The 21,620-nt window shown below is 28.3% G+C and overlaps 2 protein-coding genes across 7 annotated transcripts; both read left to right on the top strand.

Moving 5' to 3' along the window:
- The first annotated feature begins 104 nt into the window (after positions 1-104).
- TpnT (Troponin T, skeletal muscle) lies at positions 105-7,148 on the top strand. 4 transcript variants are annotated; one of them, XM_035086464.1, is made up of 11 exons: positions 105-259; positions 1,078-1,122; positions 3,926-3,953; positions 4,044-4,148; positions 4,236-4,332; positions 4,406-4,545; positions 4,697-4,915; positions 4,998-5,090; positions 5,182-5,262; positions 6,030-6,108; positions 6,808-7,148. In XM_035086464.1, exons 2-11 carry the CDS (start codon positions 1,100-1,102, stop codon positions 7,038-7,040), a joined length of 1,098 nt encoding a protein of 365 aa, XP_034942355.1. In that variant the 5' UTR covers positions 105-259; positions 1,078-1,099; the 3' UTR covers positions 7,041-7,148. The 4 variants fall into 4 exon arrangements, with proteins under 4 accessions (XP_034942355.1, XP_034942354.1, XP_034942356.1 ...); XM_035086463.1 differs by lacking the exon at positions 6,030-6,108 and adding an exon at positions 5,410-5,488; XM_035086465.1 differs by lacking the exons at positions 105-259; positions 1,078-1,122; positions 6,030-6,108 and adding exons at positions 1,979-2,085; positions 3,200-3,217; positions 5,410-5,488.
- Positions 7,149-11,194: 4,046 nt separating this feature from the next.
- rdgA (retinal degeneration A) lies at positions 11,195-21,593 on the top strand. Of its 3 annotated transcripts, none has more exons than XM_035086457.1 (9): positions 11,195-14,739; positions 14,874-15,006; positions 15,096-16,541; positions 16,609-16,927; positions 17,000-17,171; positions 17,271-17,525; positions 17,598-17,870; positions 18,265-18,428; positions 18,681-21,593. In XM_035086457.1, the coding sequence occupies exons 1-9, from the start codon at positions 13,466-13,468 to the stop codon at positions 18,728-18,730; spliced, it is 4,086 nt and encodes a 1,361-aa protein (XP_034942348.1). In that variant the 5' UTR covers positions 11,195-13,465; the 3' UTR covers positions 18,731-21,593. The 3 variants fall into 3 exon arrangements, with proteins under 3 accessions (XP_034942348.1, XP_034942347.1, XP_034942349.1); XM_035086456.1 differs by having other exon boundaries at positions 14,874-15,009; XM_035086458.1 differs by lacking the exons at positions 17,598-17,870; positions 18,265-18,428; positions 18,681-21,593 and having other exon boundaries at positions 14,874-15,009; positions 17,000-17,189; positions 17,271-17,402.
- The last annotated feature ends 27 nt before the right edge of the window (positions 21,594-21,620 follow it).

Raw genomic sequence — 21,620 nt, 5'->3', positions numbered from 1 at the left:
GAAAAGTGGATGAGAATGGTAGAGCTAGAGGTGGAAAAAGCTGAAGAAGTTGCAGTCTATTATTAACCGAGCTAAGCACGAAGAAGGAAAGGATCATATAAACGCACAGATATAACTGTGGATACAGGGTACAGAGGACAGAGGCTTCAGAGCCGCTTTAGTTGTCGCGGACTCCACATTCCACCAGAAAGCTTTGTAGCGTTCACGCTTGTTTCCACCAGTTCAACTCAACGTTGACTGTTCTTTTTTTTGGTGAAGTGTAAGTTCTTTTCAAAGATTTATTTCATTCCTTATACTGTAATACATTCACAGTGCAGTGATATCATGAAAAAATAATTCAAATTTCAAAAATTAAAATATCTACAGGAATAGCAAAAATTCTTGAATAATTATTGAAGTGAAAGACACTTTATAATGATAAAAATCCATCGTTAAATCGACTACGGTTTTTAATTCTGTGTATTCGAATACATAAACAGTGTTTTTAACAAATTAAAATCCTAAGTGACTTATCTTCATTGATGAAGAAATAAATAGAAAAATACAAATAATAAAACAGATAAACCATCATAAAAATTTCTACAAATGTAGTTAATGGATGGGATTATTATTAATAAGATTGAAACGATATATTTGTTACGTCTAGAGTTGATGCTAGATTTGTATAATTGTCGGTTATTTAATTTTATTTTGGTGCTGCTGAATATAGAAACGAAAAGAATTTTTTAAAAATAAAAAAAATTATAAACGCGGGTGAAAAGAAGCAAAGAGAAGGGGGATAAGTAAGAATACCGGGGCATGTTGGTTAAAATTAGATTAACGACGTGTGGATTGAAAGGAGGAAGGGGGAATCGGAAGTAGATCTCGCCTTTTACAGCATCACCGCTATGTACAGAACATCAAACTTAGATTGCCTCACCGTATCAAATTACATGTCAATCATCATAATAATATTACAAACAATATTATTATTATCGATTGATAGACCACAATTCTAGATATTCCACTGATTTACCTTTTAATTATCTTCCATTTAATACAATAAAATATATCTTCTGTTTATTTGGATTTTTTCAGTTAACTCAGCAAAACCGCAACCATGTCTGACGAGGAAGAATACACGTGAGTATTAATTTTTTTTATTGAACAAACAAAAAAAAAATTAGGTATTTCAATTATTATCAAGTTTATTATTGATTAAATTTTATAGTCCTTTGAATGTTACTTGTTATGTGCATTTTGCAATTTTGTTATAATTACCAATTGAATGATTTGTCTATAAATTTCCCTAATGTTATAGTCCCTATGTTATTAATTATTTTTCATTATTGTTGTGTTCTAATTAAATAATTGTGTCATTTTATTTTCGTTATTTCAGTAGCGAAGAGGAGGTCGAAGAAGTGTAAGTTTGTTACTAAAAATAACTTACAAAAAATTACTTATGATAAATGTACCTCAAACCCTCTAACTAATTTTTATTTTTTTTTTGCAGGAAGTAAGTCAATTCTTTTTTTGAAATATCTACTCCAATTGTTGATAAGAAAAAAATATTAATTTTTACAAAAAAATTATCAAGACATTGAAAAATCAATTATTGTATTGATATTGATTAATATTTACATTTTATGTCTGGTAATCTATCAAGTTTGTTAAACTTTTCATGAAGTTTTAACTTTTGAAAATCGATCGCTGAAATAAGTAATTAAATTATTCCATGATAACACAAAGTCATGAAGTGAAAACTTCGATATGACTTAAGTTTATAGCACAATCATTAATGATATTTACTTTTATAAGGAATAGAATTAAAAAGAACGTATTTTAAATTAAGTTATCGAAAAATTTTTTAGCTCGGTAAAATGTTATTTAATTAAGCCAATTACTGACTCTGATCTTTCTTTGTCTCTTTGTTTCTTTCATCATCATCAACAAACGAAAAATGAAAACCATGAAATAAATTTTAACAATCAATTGTAATGAATGAATTGAAAATGTCTGATTCAACTACGACGTCTATCTCACTTTTGATGAATTGTGAATTACGACTTTCATTCATAATTAAAGGCAGCCGGAGAAAAAAACCGAGTAAGTTCTAGTTCGTCTGTCATTTTGGCTTATTATCGATTTTCTTTTTAACTTGTTTTCTTATGATTTACTTTTCTACATTACAATTGATGCTTCACTTATTTAATATTATTATTTTATGTATTATTATAGCAATCTTTATTATGTTAACATTAATAAATTATTACTTTTTTATTATGTGCTATTTTGCAGTATATATGTATATGATTTCATATATTTTTTCGCAGTATCTATATTTTTCTCTTTTACTTGTTATATTGCTGTATTTTTTTGATTTCTACACTGAGAAAAAAATGTTCTAATAATAATTTCACTATTGCGTTACACAACAATAATTTTATCTAAATAACTTACAGTTATTAAAGTAATTTCATTGTCAAGAGAAATTTTTTTCTCAGTGTATTTTATTTTCTATGTTTTATTATGTTTCATTTGTTTGAGATCAAATTAAGTATATAATATATTACAGAAGAATATGCCAAAAAGCGAGAAAGCATTGTGCAATAAATTATTGCCAATAGAAAGCTCTAATGCAACTATGTTGCCACATAGTCCAAGAATTATTCAACAGGTTTATTTTAACCCGTCAGATTGGTTGTCTCTTGAAACTTTTTTTACTTTTTGACATGTTCTTAAATATCTCAATTTTACTATTCTCAATACAAAACCAAAATTATTCACAAATACAAATATAATGATTTTGAAAATTCACAAGGAATCATTGCAATTTAGCCACTCTATTACTAGTGTCTCTACTAGTACTATACTATGAAGCAAAAACTTTTACATTCTTCTGTAGATGATGACTAATTATCATCACTTTTTCAATAGAGAAAAAAGGGGAAACCAAAAAAAGCAATAATGAATAATTGATAAAAGAAATATTTTTTTCAATCAATTCGGCATCTCTATCATATCTTCTTCATATTATTCTGAATATAAGATAAATTGGAATTGTTCTTCATCAACTATTTCTAAATAATTGAAATAATCAACGTAAAGTAGTATACGCACTAAACTAGCTTTTTTGGTCACATCTACAATCATAAATCTACTTTATTCTCTTCTATAATAACAAGTTCATATTAATCGTTTGCTTTCTGTCTTTTTATAGGGGTAGGGCATCCCAAAAGTAAGTTCAAGTTTGTATTACATAAATAAATGTTTATATACATATGAATGTATATGTATACGTATACATATCCACACATATGTATACATAAAAATTAATAATCATTTATTAATATTAATAAAAAAAAAAAAAAGCTCTGAAATAATTCATTAAATTTTTTTTCAGCTACGAAATAATTTAATAAAAATAACCTTGCAGTAATTCTAACCCGCAAATAATACCGTGGATGGGAAATTACCGGAAAACTTTTTTAATCATGATGATTATTACAAAAAATGTTACTTCCATGATAAACAGTAAAAACTGTACGACTTGTTCAGAATGAATTTAATTCCCCAATTGTACCAAGCTGGCTATATTCGTTCAGACCTTTACCATTTTGAAATTTGTTTTAAATGGAAACAAACAGAAGTCGTACTTGATTAACACCTTTTTGTTCCCTTTGTAAACTGTAACTATATTAACTGTTATCGTTCTGATTATTATGTGGTTATTATATGTATTTACCACCCTTCATTTTCTCTTTTGTTCTATGTTGTTGTCTATTGTGATCTCATGATAACTTCAGCCCTACTGATGTAAATTATTGCTTTTTTTTATACATATTCGTCTATTTACACTCAATTAACATTTAATTGGTTTTGTTTTTAATCATGTAATAGAGGATGTTTATTAATACATTTCTTTTTCATGTGACCGTCAATCCAGGGAGGGAGATAATCCCGAGTTTATGAAGGTATGAAGAATTTTTATGATCATTGATGAAATTTAAAACAAAATTGGATGGAAGTATTAATTGCTACTAATTGAATTTTCATCTTAACAGAGACAAGAACAAAAAAGAAGTGATCTCGATGAACAACTTAAAGAATATATTATGGAATGGCGCAAACAAAGAGCCAAAGAAGAAGAAGAACTCAAGCGCCTTAAGGTTGGTGTTTTTTATTAATCAATCATTTCAATAAGTTTGATATTGTAAGGAAGAATTATTTAATTATCATGTTTAACAATTTTTTAGGAAAAACAAGCCAAACGTAAGGTTAGCCGGGCTGAAGAAGAAAAAAGACTCGCCCAAAAGAAGAAGGAAGAAGAAGAACGTCGTCAACGTGAAATTGGTAATTACTTTAAAATTCAATATATTTAATAATCTCGTTTTTACATTTACTAATATATTTATCTTTATTGTAGAGGAGAAAAAACAACGTGATATCGAAGAGAAGAGAAGACGTTTGGAGGAATCTGAAAAGAAACGTCAAGCTATGATGCAAGCAATGAAAGACCAAAGCAAAAAAGGTCCAAACTTCACAATTACCAAAAAAGATCTTGCAGTAAGTATTGAATAAATCGTATAATTTCTTGAAAATCATGATACAAAACGAAAACAATTGTTTACCAATTAGTATGCTCTCATTACTTATTGGAGCATAATAATAAAAATATGACAAGTATATTCAATGACTCAATTATTCAATTTTCAAGGGAAACATGTCATCGGCGGCATTGGAGCGTAATAAGACAAAGGAGCAATTAGAAGAGGAAAAGAAAATCTCTTTATCAATCCGCATCAAACCCCTAGAAATTGATAACTTATCAATTGAAAGACTTCGATCCAAGGCTACAGAATTGTGGGAAACAATTGTCAAACTAGAAACGGAGAAATATGACTTAGAAGAAAGGCAAAAACGTCAAGATTATGATGTAAGCTTTTCATGTTATTCTTCTAATTGTATTATGTCTTTATAAACAAAGACAATGCTTAATTCAAATATTTGTCCAATAGTTGAAAGAATTGAAGGAGAGACAGAAACAACAATTGAGGCATAAAGCTTTGAAAAAAGGTCTCGACCCTGAAGCTCTCACTGGAAAATACCCAGTAAGAATAAATCTATTGATTTTTTAAAATTAAATTATTGGAACTAATAATGAATTATTGAATAATTTTTTTTTTAATTTTTTTATTATAGCCTAAAATCCAAGTAGCATCAAAATACGAACGTCGTGTCGACACCAGATCCTATGACGACAAAAAGAAACTATTTGAAGGTGTAAGTATAAATAACTATCTATATTCAAAAATTGGGAAAAAAATTTTAAAAATAGAAGATCAAAAAAAAAGCAGAGTAATTATAAATTAGTATTGAATTAAATTAAGAACAAAAAATAAAAGTTTGGATATTTAAATTAAACTACAGGGATATGATACGCTGCTAGCTGAATACAACGAAAAATTATGGAAACAAAAAACAGAGCAATTTATGAAGCGAACAAAAAGTGAGTGACCGAGTAACCCCTAGATATGATGATCACGTAATGATTGTGATTTTTCTCCCCTTACAATGGATTAATTATTGTTACGATAAATTTCATTCATACAATTACCTACCGGCATGTCGATTCCCCTGTCAATCTAATGGCTGATGGTCAACATTACTGTTACTAATCTTTGAAAGTTATTTTTACAATGTTCTCAAAATATGAATTATAATAAGCTAGTGGGGCAAATATGAATTATTTATATAATCCTTGTGCAATGCAAAATAGTAGTGGTCCACATTACTAGACTAATCACAGAAGCAGACTATATTACAATACCCATCTATCTATTGCTCTAATGTTACCGTTGTACTATACATATATATATATATATAGGCCAGAATTACCCAACAAATCATGCTCGGCAATTAAAGAACTCAGATGTGACTTACGAAATACACTTAATAACTGATATATTAGCTTCAATGTACCTGAAAAGTACCAGGTTAATTAGTTTGTGTGCAATTTTTTTTACCCTCGCATGCTGGCCTCATTTCAGGGACTCACCGAGATGCTAAAGGAGACCAAGGAGAAGGAGTGGACCCAGCAAAAGGAACAATTCCTTGGTCGCCAGAAGAGTACGTACTCTTCGATGTGTTTTTTTTTCTTATTTTTATTAGCCTAATGTTTATCCATTAATAATCATAATATAAATTCATACAATTAATATTACTTGTATATTTTATATAAATAGGAATAGTTCATAGGCCTGTATAAGTTTAAAATATATCGAACAACCTTTTTTGGAGTGCTTTACTCCGAAAATTGAAGTGTTTTTGTGAATCATGATAAGATATTTGTCTTGATGATTTTATAGATTTTTAAACATGAGTTTTACTATTTTATCTTTTTAATTTAAACATCAAAGTATTTTCTTATTCATCATAAATAATTCTAGTGTAATAGAATAAAATTATTAGCAGGCTTCAATTCCACTGATTCAATTTAGTAAAAACTAGCAGATTTTAAATTGCACTTTATTTAAATTGTATATTTATTTACTGCTTTAATGCATAAATTATTATTTGCATTCCAAAATATTGATATAAATTCATTTTTCTTCATTCAAATTAAATTTCATTGTTTCTAGCAATTATTTATTTAAATTCATTGTTAATTGTGATTTATTTAAAAGTAACTCCTCCACAACAAAAATGAAACTGTTAAAAATATATATATTAAGAAAATTTCTCTGCAGGCCTATAGTATTTATTCTTTATATAAATAGCATTCTCAACTAAAAATAAATATATATTTATTATAAATATTCTATCTAGCGAAATTACCTAAATGGTTTGGTGAGAGACCGGGCAAGAAGAAGGATGACCCAGAATCACCGGAAGGTGAGGAAGACGTGAAAGCTGCTGCCGATGAAGATTTGGAACCAGCAATGGAAGAAGAAGAAGAAGAAGGTGAAGAGGAGGAGGAAGAAGAAGAGGAAGAGGAGGAAGAAGAAGAAGAAGAAGAAGAGGAGGAAGAGGAGGAGGAGGAAGAAGAAGAAGAAGAATAATTATGTCAATATTGATATATGTATCTGAAATGCATTATTATGTCAAAAAATATATGAGGAATCATTGTCATTTAACTAATTACTAAAAAATAAAATCCTTATAATATATTACCTTTGTTTATTTCCAATAATGCTTTAATTTAATTGTTACTCTTATTTCGTTTACATGTTTTCATCAATATCTATTTTATTCAATAAATTATTATTATCATGATGTTACTACTATAATATAAACATGTATACACAAGCAACAAATATATTAAAGTTTACTGTAATTTATTAGATTACTATGTGTCATAATTAAAATTTCAATATTTTTAAAATGTTTTTTTTTTGTTTTCAATATTTAATTGAATTTATTTCTTCTTGCTCATCTTCAAAACTCATTTCTTTTTTGTATGTGTACGTATGTGTATATGTTGAATTGCTACACCTACCATATTCAGCAGGTATAACGGTTACTAATATATTGCGTCAGACGATAGGAAGGAGATATTCAGCCAAAAGTTTACAAGTACAATTTTAACAAGGTATCAAATACTTAAAATAACATTGAGACTTGAATTATGTATGAGTGGTTTATAAACTAATAATAACATTCACTGAGATTCTATAACTCTACTACTAATGATATCAATACTTGATGTGTTTTGCTCTTGTAAATAATTATTATTCACTATTTTGTTTTGATTATCAAAACTTATTTAACAGATGGTTTGGTATTGTCAAGTGAATCAAGTGTATAAATACAAAAAAGTGAATGCAATTAATGATAAACTTATTTTTGCAGTTTAATGCCAATTTTTTCTTAAAAATAGTTTAGATAATTTTAACTGTGAATGTTTAAATAATTGAAGAAAAGGATTTATTAGAAATTTTCATTAATTTATATGTTATTAAATTAATGTTTAAATGTAGTTAAGTTAAAGATAATTGTTTTGTTTGTTGTTGAGTTACAGTAATGTTCTTTTGTGATGCTAGTGAGTTGTTTGGTCATGGATGAAGGATATGGTGAAAGATGTAAATCATCATGAGAATGAAAAAATATTATCAATGACAATTTACTCATGAGGTTAGTATATTATCACATGTATTTATACGCTAAAAATAAATAGTTCAATTTGAACAATAGATCAAATGAAATTTATACAAATTTAATTGTAAGACGTTTTCGTTTACGAAAATTCCATCTTTTTTGTTCTTAAAATCTTCACGTGTCTCGAGTAAATCACATTTAAACGGATTTAATAAATAAATGGCATTGTAGAAGAAGGTAAGGAGACTCTGTCGTTACTATTTAATAATAATTCGTGATATTAGGCTTCATCGAAACCCTAGAGCTAACTAATACTAGATTCTTTTATGTCAGTCTCATGTAAAATATGCGCGAATGAAGAAGAATAAAATAAAGAAAATAAATTCAAGAAAAAAAGAACAACTAAATCAAATATTGTTACTTAAACAATCATCAAAAAGTGTTGTATTGAATATTTCATACCAAAATTTGAGTTAATTAAAATTGTAAACAATGGCTAGTGAATCTACAGAAAATGATGTTGATCATGATCAAGAAAATGCTGATGGTGATGGAAAAGGGTAAGAATTATCAGTAGCTAATTGTCAATACTTATTAAAAAAAAAAATTACCTACAAACAATTATATTTCATTAGTTCTCATTAAACGTAATGTACTAGTGTTGGTATTTTTTTCTCATCAGTTTTTTTCATGACATTTAAATATATACATTTATAATTACGAGTGATTACTAGATGATTTAAACATTTAGCGAGTAAAAAAGAAAGAGAACGAAAGAACAAAGAGAATGAGAGAGCCTATAGTATGTAAAAACCGGTTACATATTACTTACCATAACATTAAGACTGTCCTTCGTTAAAACATTCAGTTTATTTTTCAAGCATGCTTTCCGTTGACTTCTTCTTATTCTCTGCAGCTGTAAACATATAGAAATAGTTATTAACAAATTGTCAATATTTAAAGTATACATATTTCCATTTGATTTTATAATTATTGAATATGAAATTAAAGAGTATAGATTGTTTAGTGTGTTTTAAAAAAAATAAGCCAATTAATCGTAATCAAATAATTCAAATTAATTCAACGTCTGAAGTTTATCGTAAAATCGAATTTACATGCGGTATTCAACCTGAATGTCTGTAAGTATCTCCAATAATATTAAAGTATAATGCTATTTACTCTTGTCAATCAGTAGTGTATATAAATATTTAATAGTAAATAACTATATAAAAATTATTTCGAATTACTTAATAAAGCTTTTTAAATGTATATTTATCTTCTTAATGTATATAACATTTATAAATATTCTTGCAATTCACTTTTCAATATCATAATAATTTCTACCAACCTGACCACTATCTCTTATGTTAATTTTTTGCTCTTGACATTCATCCTTTTTCATGTTTTTTTTTGTTTTGGCAGTGAATGAGTGATGAATTTCAGAAAACACTCGTACAATCCCAGTGTCATCTTGATCAAAAACAAGAATTCTGAATGACGAACGTATTAATATTTAAATTTAAAAACAGATTAGATAAAGGATCATTCTATCAATGCAAAAAACGAGTAATTATACACTGATAACATTTTAGTTAGCACACTGCACATGCTGCACTAAACATGACAGATATTTGTAAAAAATAAAATAAATAAGGATGCCTACCATATCGGCTGTTGTCTCGTGTGGATTGTAGGTTACTATTTGGAATATCACCGGAGCTAGGACAGCGGGTACATTTCGCGGAAGGGACTAATTTACGATGCCGGGAAGATACTGATTCGTCAAGGTTTGACCTACAGTTTCACTTGTCAGCATAATTTTGTGAATGATTAATATTCCCTTTAATACCTTATATTCTTAGCACCTTTCATGTCTATGCTCACTTTCAGCATTGACCCTCAATTCATTCATTTAATTTATCAATATCATGTTATATTAATCATATTATATTGATAGAAAATTGTTGTGGGTGCGTTTATTTCCATAGTTTTTTTTAAAGTAATTGAATAGACTCCTTTTTTCAGTTTTTTTACTCATTATGAAAAGAATCAGATAGTTGATCGCTTAAATCAACAGCATCAACTAATGTAAGTATTAAATAACACTATATTATTCAGTGTTAAGAAGTTCATTAGTATTCTGAATAGTAATTTATGTTATAATTGACTTGAAGATCACGTCCATTAACAGTTTGTTTTGATACTTTTCAAAACATGAACGTATAATTATTTCACTTGATACACAGTTAGAATCATTGTTTTGTTAATAGTCTGAAAAGTTTACTTAGAGTTTTGGCACTGAAACTGTTGATTATTTCGTTAATAAATACATTCAGGAAACTTTATGGAAATAAAATGATAAGAAAGCAAGAATTTTAGCACATTGTGAATAAATATGACATTGTAACGCTTTCAATAAATCAAAGGTGACCTAGATATTCTATATATTTCTCTCAATTACATTTATAGTAAGCAATTAAAACTTTGAATATCATTCCAACAGGAAATAAAAATTTATCAGATTATTTATTAGGGGTTATTTGATATAAACTAAAAATAAAAAAGTAAATGTTGATTCTGTTTATAGAATGAATTTTATCAATCTTTGATGAAACCCAATATTTTTGAGTGTCTGAAAATTACATGATATATTTTTAAAACAAAGTGACATGAATTATTCATCTATGACCAACTGGTCACCTGTACATGTAGATTAAGAATAAAGCTATCACGAACAATCCATAACATGAGCTAAATAGAAAAATAAATGAATTAGCTAAAGCATTTTAGATATTTTCAGCTAAAACGTTTGCTTATTGATCTTCATTGTATTATGGTAAAAGCTATTGAACAAAATTAATCATCACTATTTATTACACTAATTCAACTTATCATGTTGGATTTATTCCATTCAATATTATGTAGTAGAGCCTAGCTATTCATAAACATCAAATAGTAATAGACTTACTATTTATAATGAATGTAATCCTGAATAGAACAGAATATTATTGACTCTTTATGAGAGTTAAATAAATGGGTATATCAGATTAAGGCAATTAGAATAAAAGATTAGATTGATATATTTCAAGCTATGGAAACATCCCTATTTAATCTAACTTTTACCTCCCATATGATAAATCATGAGATTATATTCTTACATAAATATATGTATGTACATATATATTTTCTGCAATAGATTGATATGTCTGCACATGCGTAACAATAGCAGGAGCGCTGTCAATTCACCTTCGACCCCGAGTCCTGAGTATAAAAAACTGACTACATAAATACTTTAAACAGATATTTCAACCATTTTTTCCGGTACAATAACATGCTCACTTATTTTTGTAAACTTCCTTTTTGCACTATCCACTAAATACACATTATTTGAATACTCAAGTGATATAAATTATTACTTTAGAAATTGCCATTTTTAGATATTCATTTAATTATTTTTACACTCATAAATAAATTAAATTCAATTCAATAATAAAATAGAAAAAGTTTTCTTTTAAGTAATTCTGTTATAAAAGTTAGAGTATATGAAAAAATAAAATATTCATGATAAAAGATATGGGTAATATAAGAATATGAATAATGGGAAAAACAAACGATCCGAGATAATAAAAAAAGAAGTAAGGGTGGATTTTGAGAGGGAGTAAAATGAAAAATATGAGGTGGAGGAGAATCAGCAATGGGAATTAAGTTGCTACGGGGCTGGAAGTAAAATTGGATGACTATGGATCAATGGTGATATGTTGTGTTGGTGGTAGTGGTGGTAGTTGGTGGTTGTGGTAGTAGTGACAGTAGTAGAAATAGTTGTACTCGTAGTGGTGGCAAAAAGCCGTAGTGGTGGTGGTGACCGTATTGCTCCAGCTACTGCTATTGCTATTGCTGATAGCACAAGTACTATTATATCGCGTAGTCTCATATGCTACATTATCGTAGTCACTTTACTTCATCACGACTGATTTGTAACACTGTGAAGTGAATACGTATTATTATCTGTAACATACCAATTATGTCAGTGGTAGACAGTGAAAACAATTAACTTATTTAAAATCATACATATTAGAAGAAAAAGTTTTGATTTAGTTGTAAACTTTTTTTTTAAATAACAAGTTTGAAAGATGAAAAAGAAAAAATTTTGATTTTTGTTTTTAAAAAAAATTTAATCAAGTGGTAAATATTTATCCTAAATTGTCATATCATGAATTTCTCAACTTGACAGTCATCGGTGTGTGTTTAAAACAAAATGCATAAACGTGTTAAATAATAAAATTGCTTCAGTATTATAATGCCGATTGTTATTTCAATTTTATAATACTATTATGTGTCATGAACGTTATCCAGGCGATCATTACATATCAAGAATAATTACAAATACAATAGAAGTGTGTTTACTCAGACTCTATTAAGTAAAATATAATATCTATTTTATTTAAATCTTTAAAAAAAATTCAATAATATTAATACTCCAATTTCCATTAAAAATTAATCCTAACAACCAATTTAAAAAAAAAAAAAGAAAAAAACAGCAGCAAAGTTCATGCATTATTAAGTGAACTTTTAATAAGCAGCACGGAAATTATATATCTTAAAAGACTTTTATAGGGACCAATATTAATTAAATTAAAAAGTAAATTATAATATTTACGTACAACCTTTGCCTATAAATATTAACTTTATTTGGAAGTAAAAAAGTAAACGGGGATCAACAAATGATTTTAATATTTTATATTTAACATCAAATTACTAATCGAAATTATTTTTATCAATTACACCTAAATGATAGTCAATTTGACATAAAATATTTTTCCAATTTTGGTGTTTTATTTAAGAAGAAAACAATCTAAATGATATCACCTTACACTTAATTGATGGTTACTAACAGACTCCATACATGTATTATTAAACAGCCAATGGAAGATATTAAGAGATTAAATAGACTTAAATTACTTACAATTATAACACCAGCAACTACAATTTGGATTTGGATTTGGAGAGACCACTAGGATGCAGAACATCAGCTGCGAATTAATCACAAAAAGTATCACAACAACGAAAAATGCGGAAAATAGAAATAATTCCGCAAAAATAATTAATATTCAACTACTTTACTTAATAATTAATATAATATTTTTAGTATTATTCAACAAAATCATCATATTTTTTATTTTGATGATTTATAATTTAATGCCAATCATTTATGAGTTTCATAGAGTTATGCTGGCGAATTTCAACGAATGCACTAATTTATTAAAAACATTGTTTGTATCACTTAAATTTTTTATTGATAATAAAAATTGTCGATTAATAGAGCGAGAAAAAAACGAAGAGAAAATCATTAGACAACAACGACATAATAAATTAAAATACGTGCTAAAGAATGCAGAAACTGCGCTCAACTTTCAAAAGGTCACGTACCCCAACAGGCACCGAGATGAAATCACAATTAAGTCTAGAGGTGCCGAAGCAAATACGATCAGCATCATTCGATGAAATACAATTAGAAGTAAAACGACAAACTGATGAAACGACCAAATATCAAGATTTAATGCTAATGAAAGCTAATATAACACCTTCTTCTTCACCGTCATCAACACGAGCGGATGCTAAAAAATCATCTACATTAAGGGTTCCATTACTTCAGAGTAGTCAAAAATCACAGTCATTTAGTACCTATGAAAAAGCTTCTCTTTTGTCTTCTACATCCTCCAGATTATCCATATCATCTTCTGGGTCACACAAGAATGATTCTGTATTGCAACAACAAGACTATTGTCATCATTGTGTATGCGTGAGAGAATCTAAACAATTACTTTCAAGAAAAAAACGCACTAAAACGGAGCAAGAAATTTCTGCATCTTCAAATGCCGGATTAACAGTTAAAATTAATGATGATAATGAATATGATGATGCCAATGATGATGATGAAGATGATGATGATTTTAGTACTGATAGTGACGATAGTATTGATGACTATGACATTAATGACTGTCAGAATGTCATCGATAGTAAAACTGCTGATTGTATTGAGACTCAAGGAGATAATAATCAAGTTGATGAAGAGGAACGTGTTCGTGAAGGTAGTCCTGAAATCCGGGTAACATTAATAAATTTCGATAGACAAGTATCTGAATTTTATGGCAGCGATGTTGGTAGTGTTGATGGTGGTGGTAGTTCCGATGATAGTCAGATAAAAGTTGAATTTATTCCTGCCGAAAGATCACGACGATTATCACGTCAAGAGGCACTCACATCATTTCCAATTAATTTGCCATCAATTACTGGAGTAACTGACACTGATGATCAATCATTAGAAAACATTACTACTGATGGTACAGATCGTGGTAATGATGGTGATGAGGAAGAAGATGATGAAGATGATGATGAGGATGATGAAAATGATAGTGATAAATTAAATAAGAAAAAATTTATTGTAAGAGATATTTTCCTTACGGTACCTGAACTGAAACGAGATCGCGCCGCGTCTGTTGATTCGTGCTTTGATAATAACAATAAAATTAGTCAAAATGATGGTAGTAACTATTTAACTGTACCTCAACAGGGTGCAAGATCGAAAAGTGTTGATATTGTTTTACCAACTGAACAACAGACGCACTATACTGCTTTATTACCAAAAAAAGACGGAGTCAGAGGGTGAGAAATTATTGATGTCTGCTTTGAATTTTTCATAGGGTGAAACCATCAAATTTACTGTTGTGTAATATATTGATAAGCAATAAAATAATAAATGAGAATATAAATAACAAATGATTTGTTTTCTATTTCAGAGGAAAAGGGCCTGACACTAGTAATCGTCAGTTACGATCAACACCTGATTGGGGTCCAGATGCTATTAATGGCGAACACCTTTGGAACCCTACTGCAACTTCTGGTGATTTTTGTTATGTCAACGATTGTTCGGTAGTATGAACTTATTTTTATCATAATATAATTATAATTTTGTGCAAATTTTAAACGTTAATAATTTATAATGATTTGGCAATTTACAGAAACATGGACCACGTTTAAAATGTGCTGCTTGTCATGTTGTAGCGCATGTAGTATGTGCACCTGAACTAGCATTCAATTGCAAACCGACATTTCGCGATGTAGGAGTACGCCAATACCGTGAACAATCATCAACACATCATCATCATTGGGTTCACCGTCGTTCACAAAAAGGCAAATGTGCCAACTGTGCAAAAGCATTCCAGTCAAAGTTATCATTTAGCTCGAAAGAAATAGTTGCTGTGTCGTGTAGTTGGTGTAAATCAGCCTATCACAATAAGGAATCATGTTTTAATGTACAAAAAGTTGAAGAAGATTGTGAGCTTGGTACTCATAATACAATTATCGTTCCACCGTCTTGGATAATAAAACTTCCCCGTAAAGGAGATTTCAAGAGTAGTTTACGGAAATCTCCCCGAAAAAAGAAAGGAGCTAGTCAACGAAAAAGTAAAGACACATTAGAACCAGAAGCTAATAAAAGTGATAAAGCTGATGATAAAGAAAAACTCTGGGTAGTAAAGTCAGTACCCTCACTAACAATAAAGCCAGTCATAGTATTTATAAATCCAAAATCAGGTGGTAATCAAGGTGCTAAGCTTCTTCAAAAATTTCAATGGCTTTTAAATCCCCGGCAAGTGTTTGATTTAACTCAAGGTGGACCTAGAATGGGCTTAGAGTTATTCCAAAAGGTACCTAATTTACGGGTTTTGGCTTGTGGTGGTGATGGTACTGTTGGGTGGGTTTTGTCTATTTTAGATCAAATTGGAGTGTCGCCTTCACCAGCAGTTGGAGTTTTACCTCTTGGAACTGGTAATGATCTTGCTCGAGCACTTGGCTGGGGCGGTGGTTATACGGATGAGCCAATTGGAAAAATTCTATTAAACATTGGAGACAGTGATACTACTCTTCTAGACAGATGGCAAGTAACTGTTGAAAGAAATCCCGATGCAAATAATGATGATGATAGCGGAAAAGGAAAAGAAAATCTTCCATTAAATGTAGTGAATAATTATTTTTCATTGGGTGTTGATGCTCATATTGCTTTGGAATTTCATGAAGCACGTGAAGCTCATCCGGAAAAATTCAATTCTCGATTACGGAATAAAATGTTTTACGGACAAATGGGTGGGAAAGATTTGGTGAGACGTAAATGGAAAGATTTATCAGAGTTTGTAACTTTAGAGTGTGATGGTCAAGATTTGACACCTAAATTAAAAGAACACAGAGTGCATGCAATTGTTTTTCTAAATATTCCATCTTACGGTGGTGGTACACGTCCATGGGGATCAATCAGTGGTGGTAAAGAACCATCGACTGAAGACGGACTATTAGAAGTTGTAGGTTTAACTACTTATCAATTGCCATTATTACAAGCAGGAGGCCACGGTACTTGTATAACTCAATGTAGCCGTGCTCGCCTTGTTACAACACGAACCATACCAATGCAGGTAAATATTTAATATATTATCCTCTATTTAATCGGATCATACTAATCCATTTTTTCTTCTATGTAAGGTCGATGGCGAGGCTTGTCGAGTATTACCTTCAATAATTGAATTACAGCTCCTAAATCAAGCAACAATGTTAGCTAAACGTAGACATTCCAATAAGCCTCAACAAAATGTAGAGAATAGATTAGAAAGTCTTAAATTACCAATTATGGGTATTAAAATGATAGACTATAAAGCATATCACTCGGATAAAGATCGATTAAAAAAAGCCGCAGTGAGTTGGTCAGATAAGCCTTTAGATCTTGAAGTAACTATGGATTTAGAATCATTGAGAAAAATGTTAGCAAAAGACTATCCAATGGATAATTGTTGTTTTCTTGACTGTGAGTTTTATTCTCTATAAATACCAGTTTAAACTCTTTAAATATACACTCAACATATACATCTTTTGATAGCTTGTACTGCTGAACGATTCTTCAGAATTGATCGTGCTCAAGAGCAGCTTCATTACGTTACTGACGTGGCATCAGAAGCAATTTATATTCTTGAAGAAGAATCGACAAGCCAAAATGTCGAACCTGACATTGGAAAAATTCCAGAACCTGATGCAAATGTACCATCTCCTAGGTAAATAATTTTATATAGGTAAACTTTCCATTATTTTTTTACTTTATTTATTTATTGCTATCAATTGAGTTTATTTTTATAATTTATTTATACTATTAGTGAAGAAACGTCAATTTCCAATAAGCCACCGACGTCAAAAGAATCTAAAGATCAAGGAGTAGTTGAACATTCTAATGAAGAAAAAATGAAAGAGCGATTATCAACAGAACAACAAGAAGAAAATAAAATAACAACAGCAAAAAATATCGTTAACGAGAAAAATACTAGTGAAAAAATTGTACGCAAAAAAAGTTTATTAAAACAAATATCTTTTACTGAACGATCTCATCGGGAACCTCATTCAGCATTTATAAGGTACCAAAAAAATATATTTTATGATAATAATTTTAATGAAAATAAATATTCTAATAAATATATTGATTTTAGTCCACAAGAAAGACTGTTTAGTTTATCATCAGAAGTTCAAACGTTTGGAAGTGGACTGCTTGAAAAAACTAGTGACGGAATACTTCGAGCGGCTAAAGGGGATGATTTAAAAAGTCTTAAAGAATTACATGATCGAGGATATTCTCTTCTTTCAATAGATGCTAATGGTCAAACAGCGCTTCATCTGGCTGCAAGACATGGATTCAAAGATATTGTTAGATACTTAATAGCTTGTGCGCCACCAACCCTTCTTAACATGGTTGATAATGACAAGTATGTTTTTTTCATTGATTATCTCATTGACATACAAATGTTTTATTCTCTGTTAATTTCCCAGTAGAAATGTTCAGAAAAATTTGGAATGAGAACAGGTCACAGTTGTAGCTAATTGAATTCAATTAAATTTTTTAAAATTAGACTGAAATACTTTTAAATCAATTTAAATGTAAATATTAACATGAACTTTGTTACTTAGTTTCAATTTATTTATCAGCTATTATTTTTAAATTTACTCTATTCTAATTTTATAATTAAGTTGAATAATGATAAATTAATCATAACTTTTATACTGTTCTGGTTTCATTTCTCCAAGGATATATTTATATTATTTATTAAGAATGGTCAATTACTTACATGATTATTAATTGATGTAATTATACATTGACAGAGGACAAACAGCATTACATAAAGCTGCTCAAACAAAACGTCGATCAATTTGTTGCATGCTCGTTGCCGGGGGCGCAACTTTAACAGTCCGTGATCGTCATGGAAATACCCCAAGACAGCTTGCACTTAACGCTGAAGATCGGGATCTTGCAGCTTATCTACATAGTAATTTCAATTTTTTATTAAAATTTATCAAGATTTTAATTGAGTAGTTTTAATTAAATTTGTCTTAGTAATGTTCCGTAAAATATATAGAAGCATACAGAACTAGTTTCTGAAGAACGGAAATTAGTTTCTCAAGTTTTAGAATAGATACTCTATTTTCGGATATTTAGTCTTTATCCACCAACTTTTCAAATCCAATGATAATTCATTTATTTATATAAAATTTTAAATAAGCTATTGTTTTTATTTTAGGTCAAGAACAATTTCAATTAGTGACTGAAGATATGCAAAACCGATCTTGAACTATTAAAGGTTTGTGAGAAAAGAAAATAATTTTTACCATTATCTGCAATCATGATTTCAATAATGGAATTTTTCAGTCAAAAAAGAATGACTTAACAGAATAATAACTAGAATATTTTAAGCTCATATATAGTTTTTTGAAAAAATAAAAATACGAGCTCATATTATATTTTCTACTTTTTAATTGTAAAGTTCCGTAATATTAATTATTAATAAAATGCAAAGATAACTTTTTGAATATGTATGTATATATGAGTGTATTGAAACGAGCTAGAAAAAGTGGAATTTTTTTCTATTACTTTGTACTCTACAGAGATATATATCAAAGTGAAGTACAAAGGTTAAGCAACGTCAACTATTCAGTGCATAATCAAGTGAAAATTTTTTCAAAATTTAAACAAAATGAAAAAAGTGATTACTCAGACTCTAAGCTATGATGAATAAAAAGTAAGAAAATGAAAAAGAAAGTTACACTTTTTTTGACTTGTTGTTTCCATGTATATACAAGTATATATTTAAAGAGGAATCTTTTATAAGATTCTTTTAATTAGAGAAGAGTTCTGCATTATTATCGTCTGAAGGTGTTAAATACCCAGATAGCCAATCATCTTCTAATTAAAGTTATTTAGAGTTGCATTAACATTAAAAATTGAATACAAGATTAAATATAGTTGTTATTTGAATTAAATGACTATTTTTAAGTCACCCAGAGTACTATGTTAGTTTGAATCGGTTACTTATTTAAATCCGATTATTGAACAGATCAATTGCTAAATAAAAAATTAATATTAAAGAATATTTTATGAAGCGCATTGTTACTGAAAAAAAACAATTAAAATGAATGCATCAGCTTCAATGATTGATAATTAATTTGAGATTATATTTAGTGACAACCTTTTGTTTTCGAACTTCAATTTTTAATGTTAGCCAAGCTTAAATAAACTTTTATTGAAAGATTAATTGTTGATCTCTATTTTTCAATGCTCAAATGTGGCTATTTGAATATAAATAAGTCATTTTTTGTGTAAAAGATTTTATGTGACTAATATTGTAGGACTTTCCTCTACTCTATACATACATGTACTAAAAACAATTTACTAAAAATTATAATAATTGGTACTAAAGTAAAGGAGAACAAATATAGGGAACAACAATCTATGAACACCAATTAGCTATTAGAAATAAAAGTGATCGACCTATTGCTTATATTATTTGTATTACATATACATTTAATAATATTCCACATATAAAAGATTTATTATGAACTTTTGTTTTTGAACTGAACAAACTAAAAGTTTAAATTGAGATATATATATTTTCAAGCTTTATTACATCTATGATATAAATATATAAATGAGAAAATGACGATAGGAAAAGAAGACAAGAAAGTGAAGCATGAGAATTAAATTTGTGTTAGAGTACTAAGTGATTTCCATATAAATTGATATACTAATTATTATCTTCAATTCGTTATATCTATTATTCGATTATAAACATTACAAATTAAAATGATAAAAAAAATATGACAACTGAAAGTAAAAAAAAAGAAAAAACTAATTTCTTGCGAATTATATAATTAATAATTACTAATTATAGTAACCAAATGTGCGTCAGACTTTTGAAAAACTAATGGAAGAATACGTTTGGAATTATATTTCAGTTTTACGTACGTCTGCTATGTTTCTTAAGAGCAGTCGTATGTAAGATTGTCGTTAAAATCTGACGTAAAATGTACTCTCTAAAAATGAAATATACTGCAAAATCAATGAATTCACTGATATTACAGTGTAAATTGAACCATTAATAATGTACGTAAGCACTGGTTACTATATAATCATGATCAATATCAATACTTCGAAAAACATGTAAACGAAAAAGTATTCTATCAGATGTACTTAAATTCTTATTTTTAAAGATATCTCGAATTTTTTATATTTAAGTTTTTGCACATGTGTGTTGGATTAAAAAATTTTTTCAGTGATGACTAAATGAGTTTGAAATTGAATTAGTCCTAAATAAGCATAAAAAATGTTGTAAAAATAATATAGAGATCAAGAAGTAACTAAACGAAAATAAGCAAACTTTCAATAGAATTAAAAATTAATTTAGGATTAGATTATCATATTAAAGATTGAATAAATTAAGACATTGCCACCTCTACTTTACAATACTTAATAACAGTAGTGTAAACATAATCCGTCAATGCCTTCACTGTCCACATCTTCTTTGAAACTTATTTGTCAACTAACTGTTATAATTGTTATCTTTAGTGAGAATGAAATTTTTGTGATCTGAATATTAAATTTAGATTACTTGATAATGAAATGTTTTAAAAAATGTTATGATGATAAAAAAAATTATATTTTTATTTTATTTATGTGATAGCTGTTGAATTAATTTAAAGTTAAAGAAAATTAAGCTTCTCTAAAAACTTATAGCTGAAGAGAGATCAAAGAGCCGATGTTTATAAAATAATAATGGTTTATTTATAAATAATTTTTTGTTTTCTACAAAGCAATAAATAAAAAAAAATTGTAAATGGAAATGTTAGGTAAAAGGATATTAGACAATCATTAATGAAAAAGGGATCTTCCAGGTAAGAGCTTACTTTAAACATTCGAGTCCTGAATATGGTCTTTATTAACTTATTAGATTTTAAAGTAAAGTAAAAAAAAATAATAAAATGAATTTTTTCTTAATTATTATTTATAGAAAAGTTTATTTCATTATTTCTTTTTATTTTATTAATAAATGTAATTATTGATAAATTATTTATAAGAACAATCGCACGATTAGATTTATCAGCACCGTTGTTTTCTTATTAAAAATTTTTTTTAATCCTAATATATAATCGTATTTAATGTAGACAAATGGAAAAAAAGTGAGAAA

This window comes from Chelonus insularis, unplaced genomic scaffold, assembly GCF_013357705.1.
Source record: "Chelonus insularis isolate UGA/USDA-ARS -01 unplaced genomic scaffold, ASM1335770v1 contig_401_pilon, whole genome shotgun sequence".
NCBI classification, from domain to species: Eukaryota; Metazoa; Arthropoda; class Insecta; order Hymenoptera; family Braconidae; genus Chelonus; species Chelonus insularis.
Note: the sequence above shows the minus strand (reverse complement) of the source record. Positions and strands in the feature narration are given on the sequence as shown.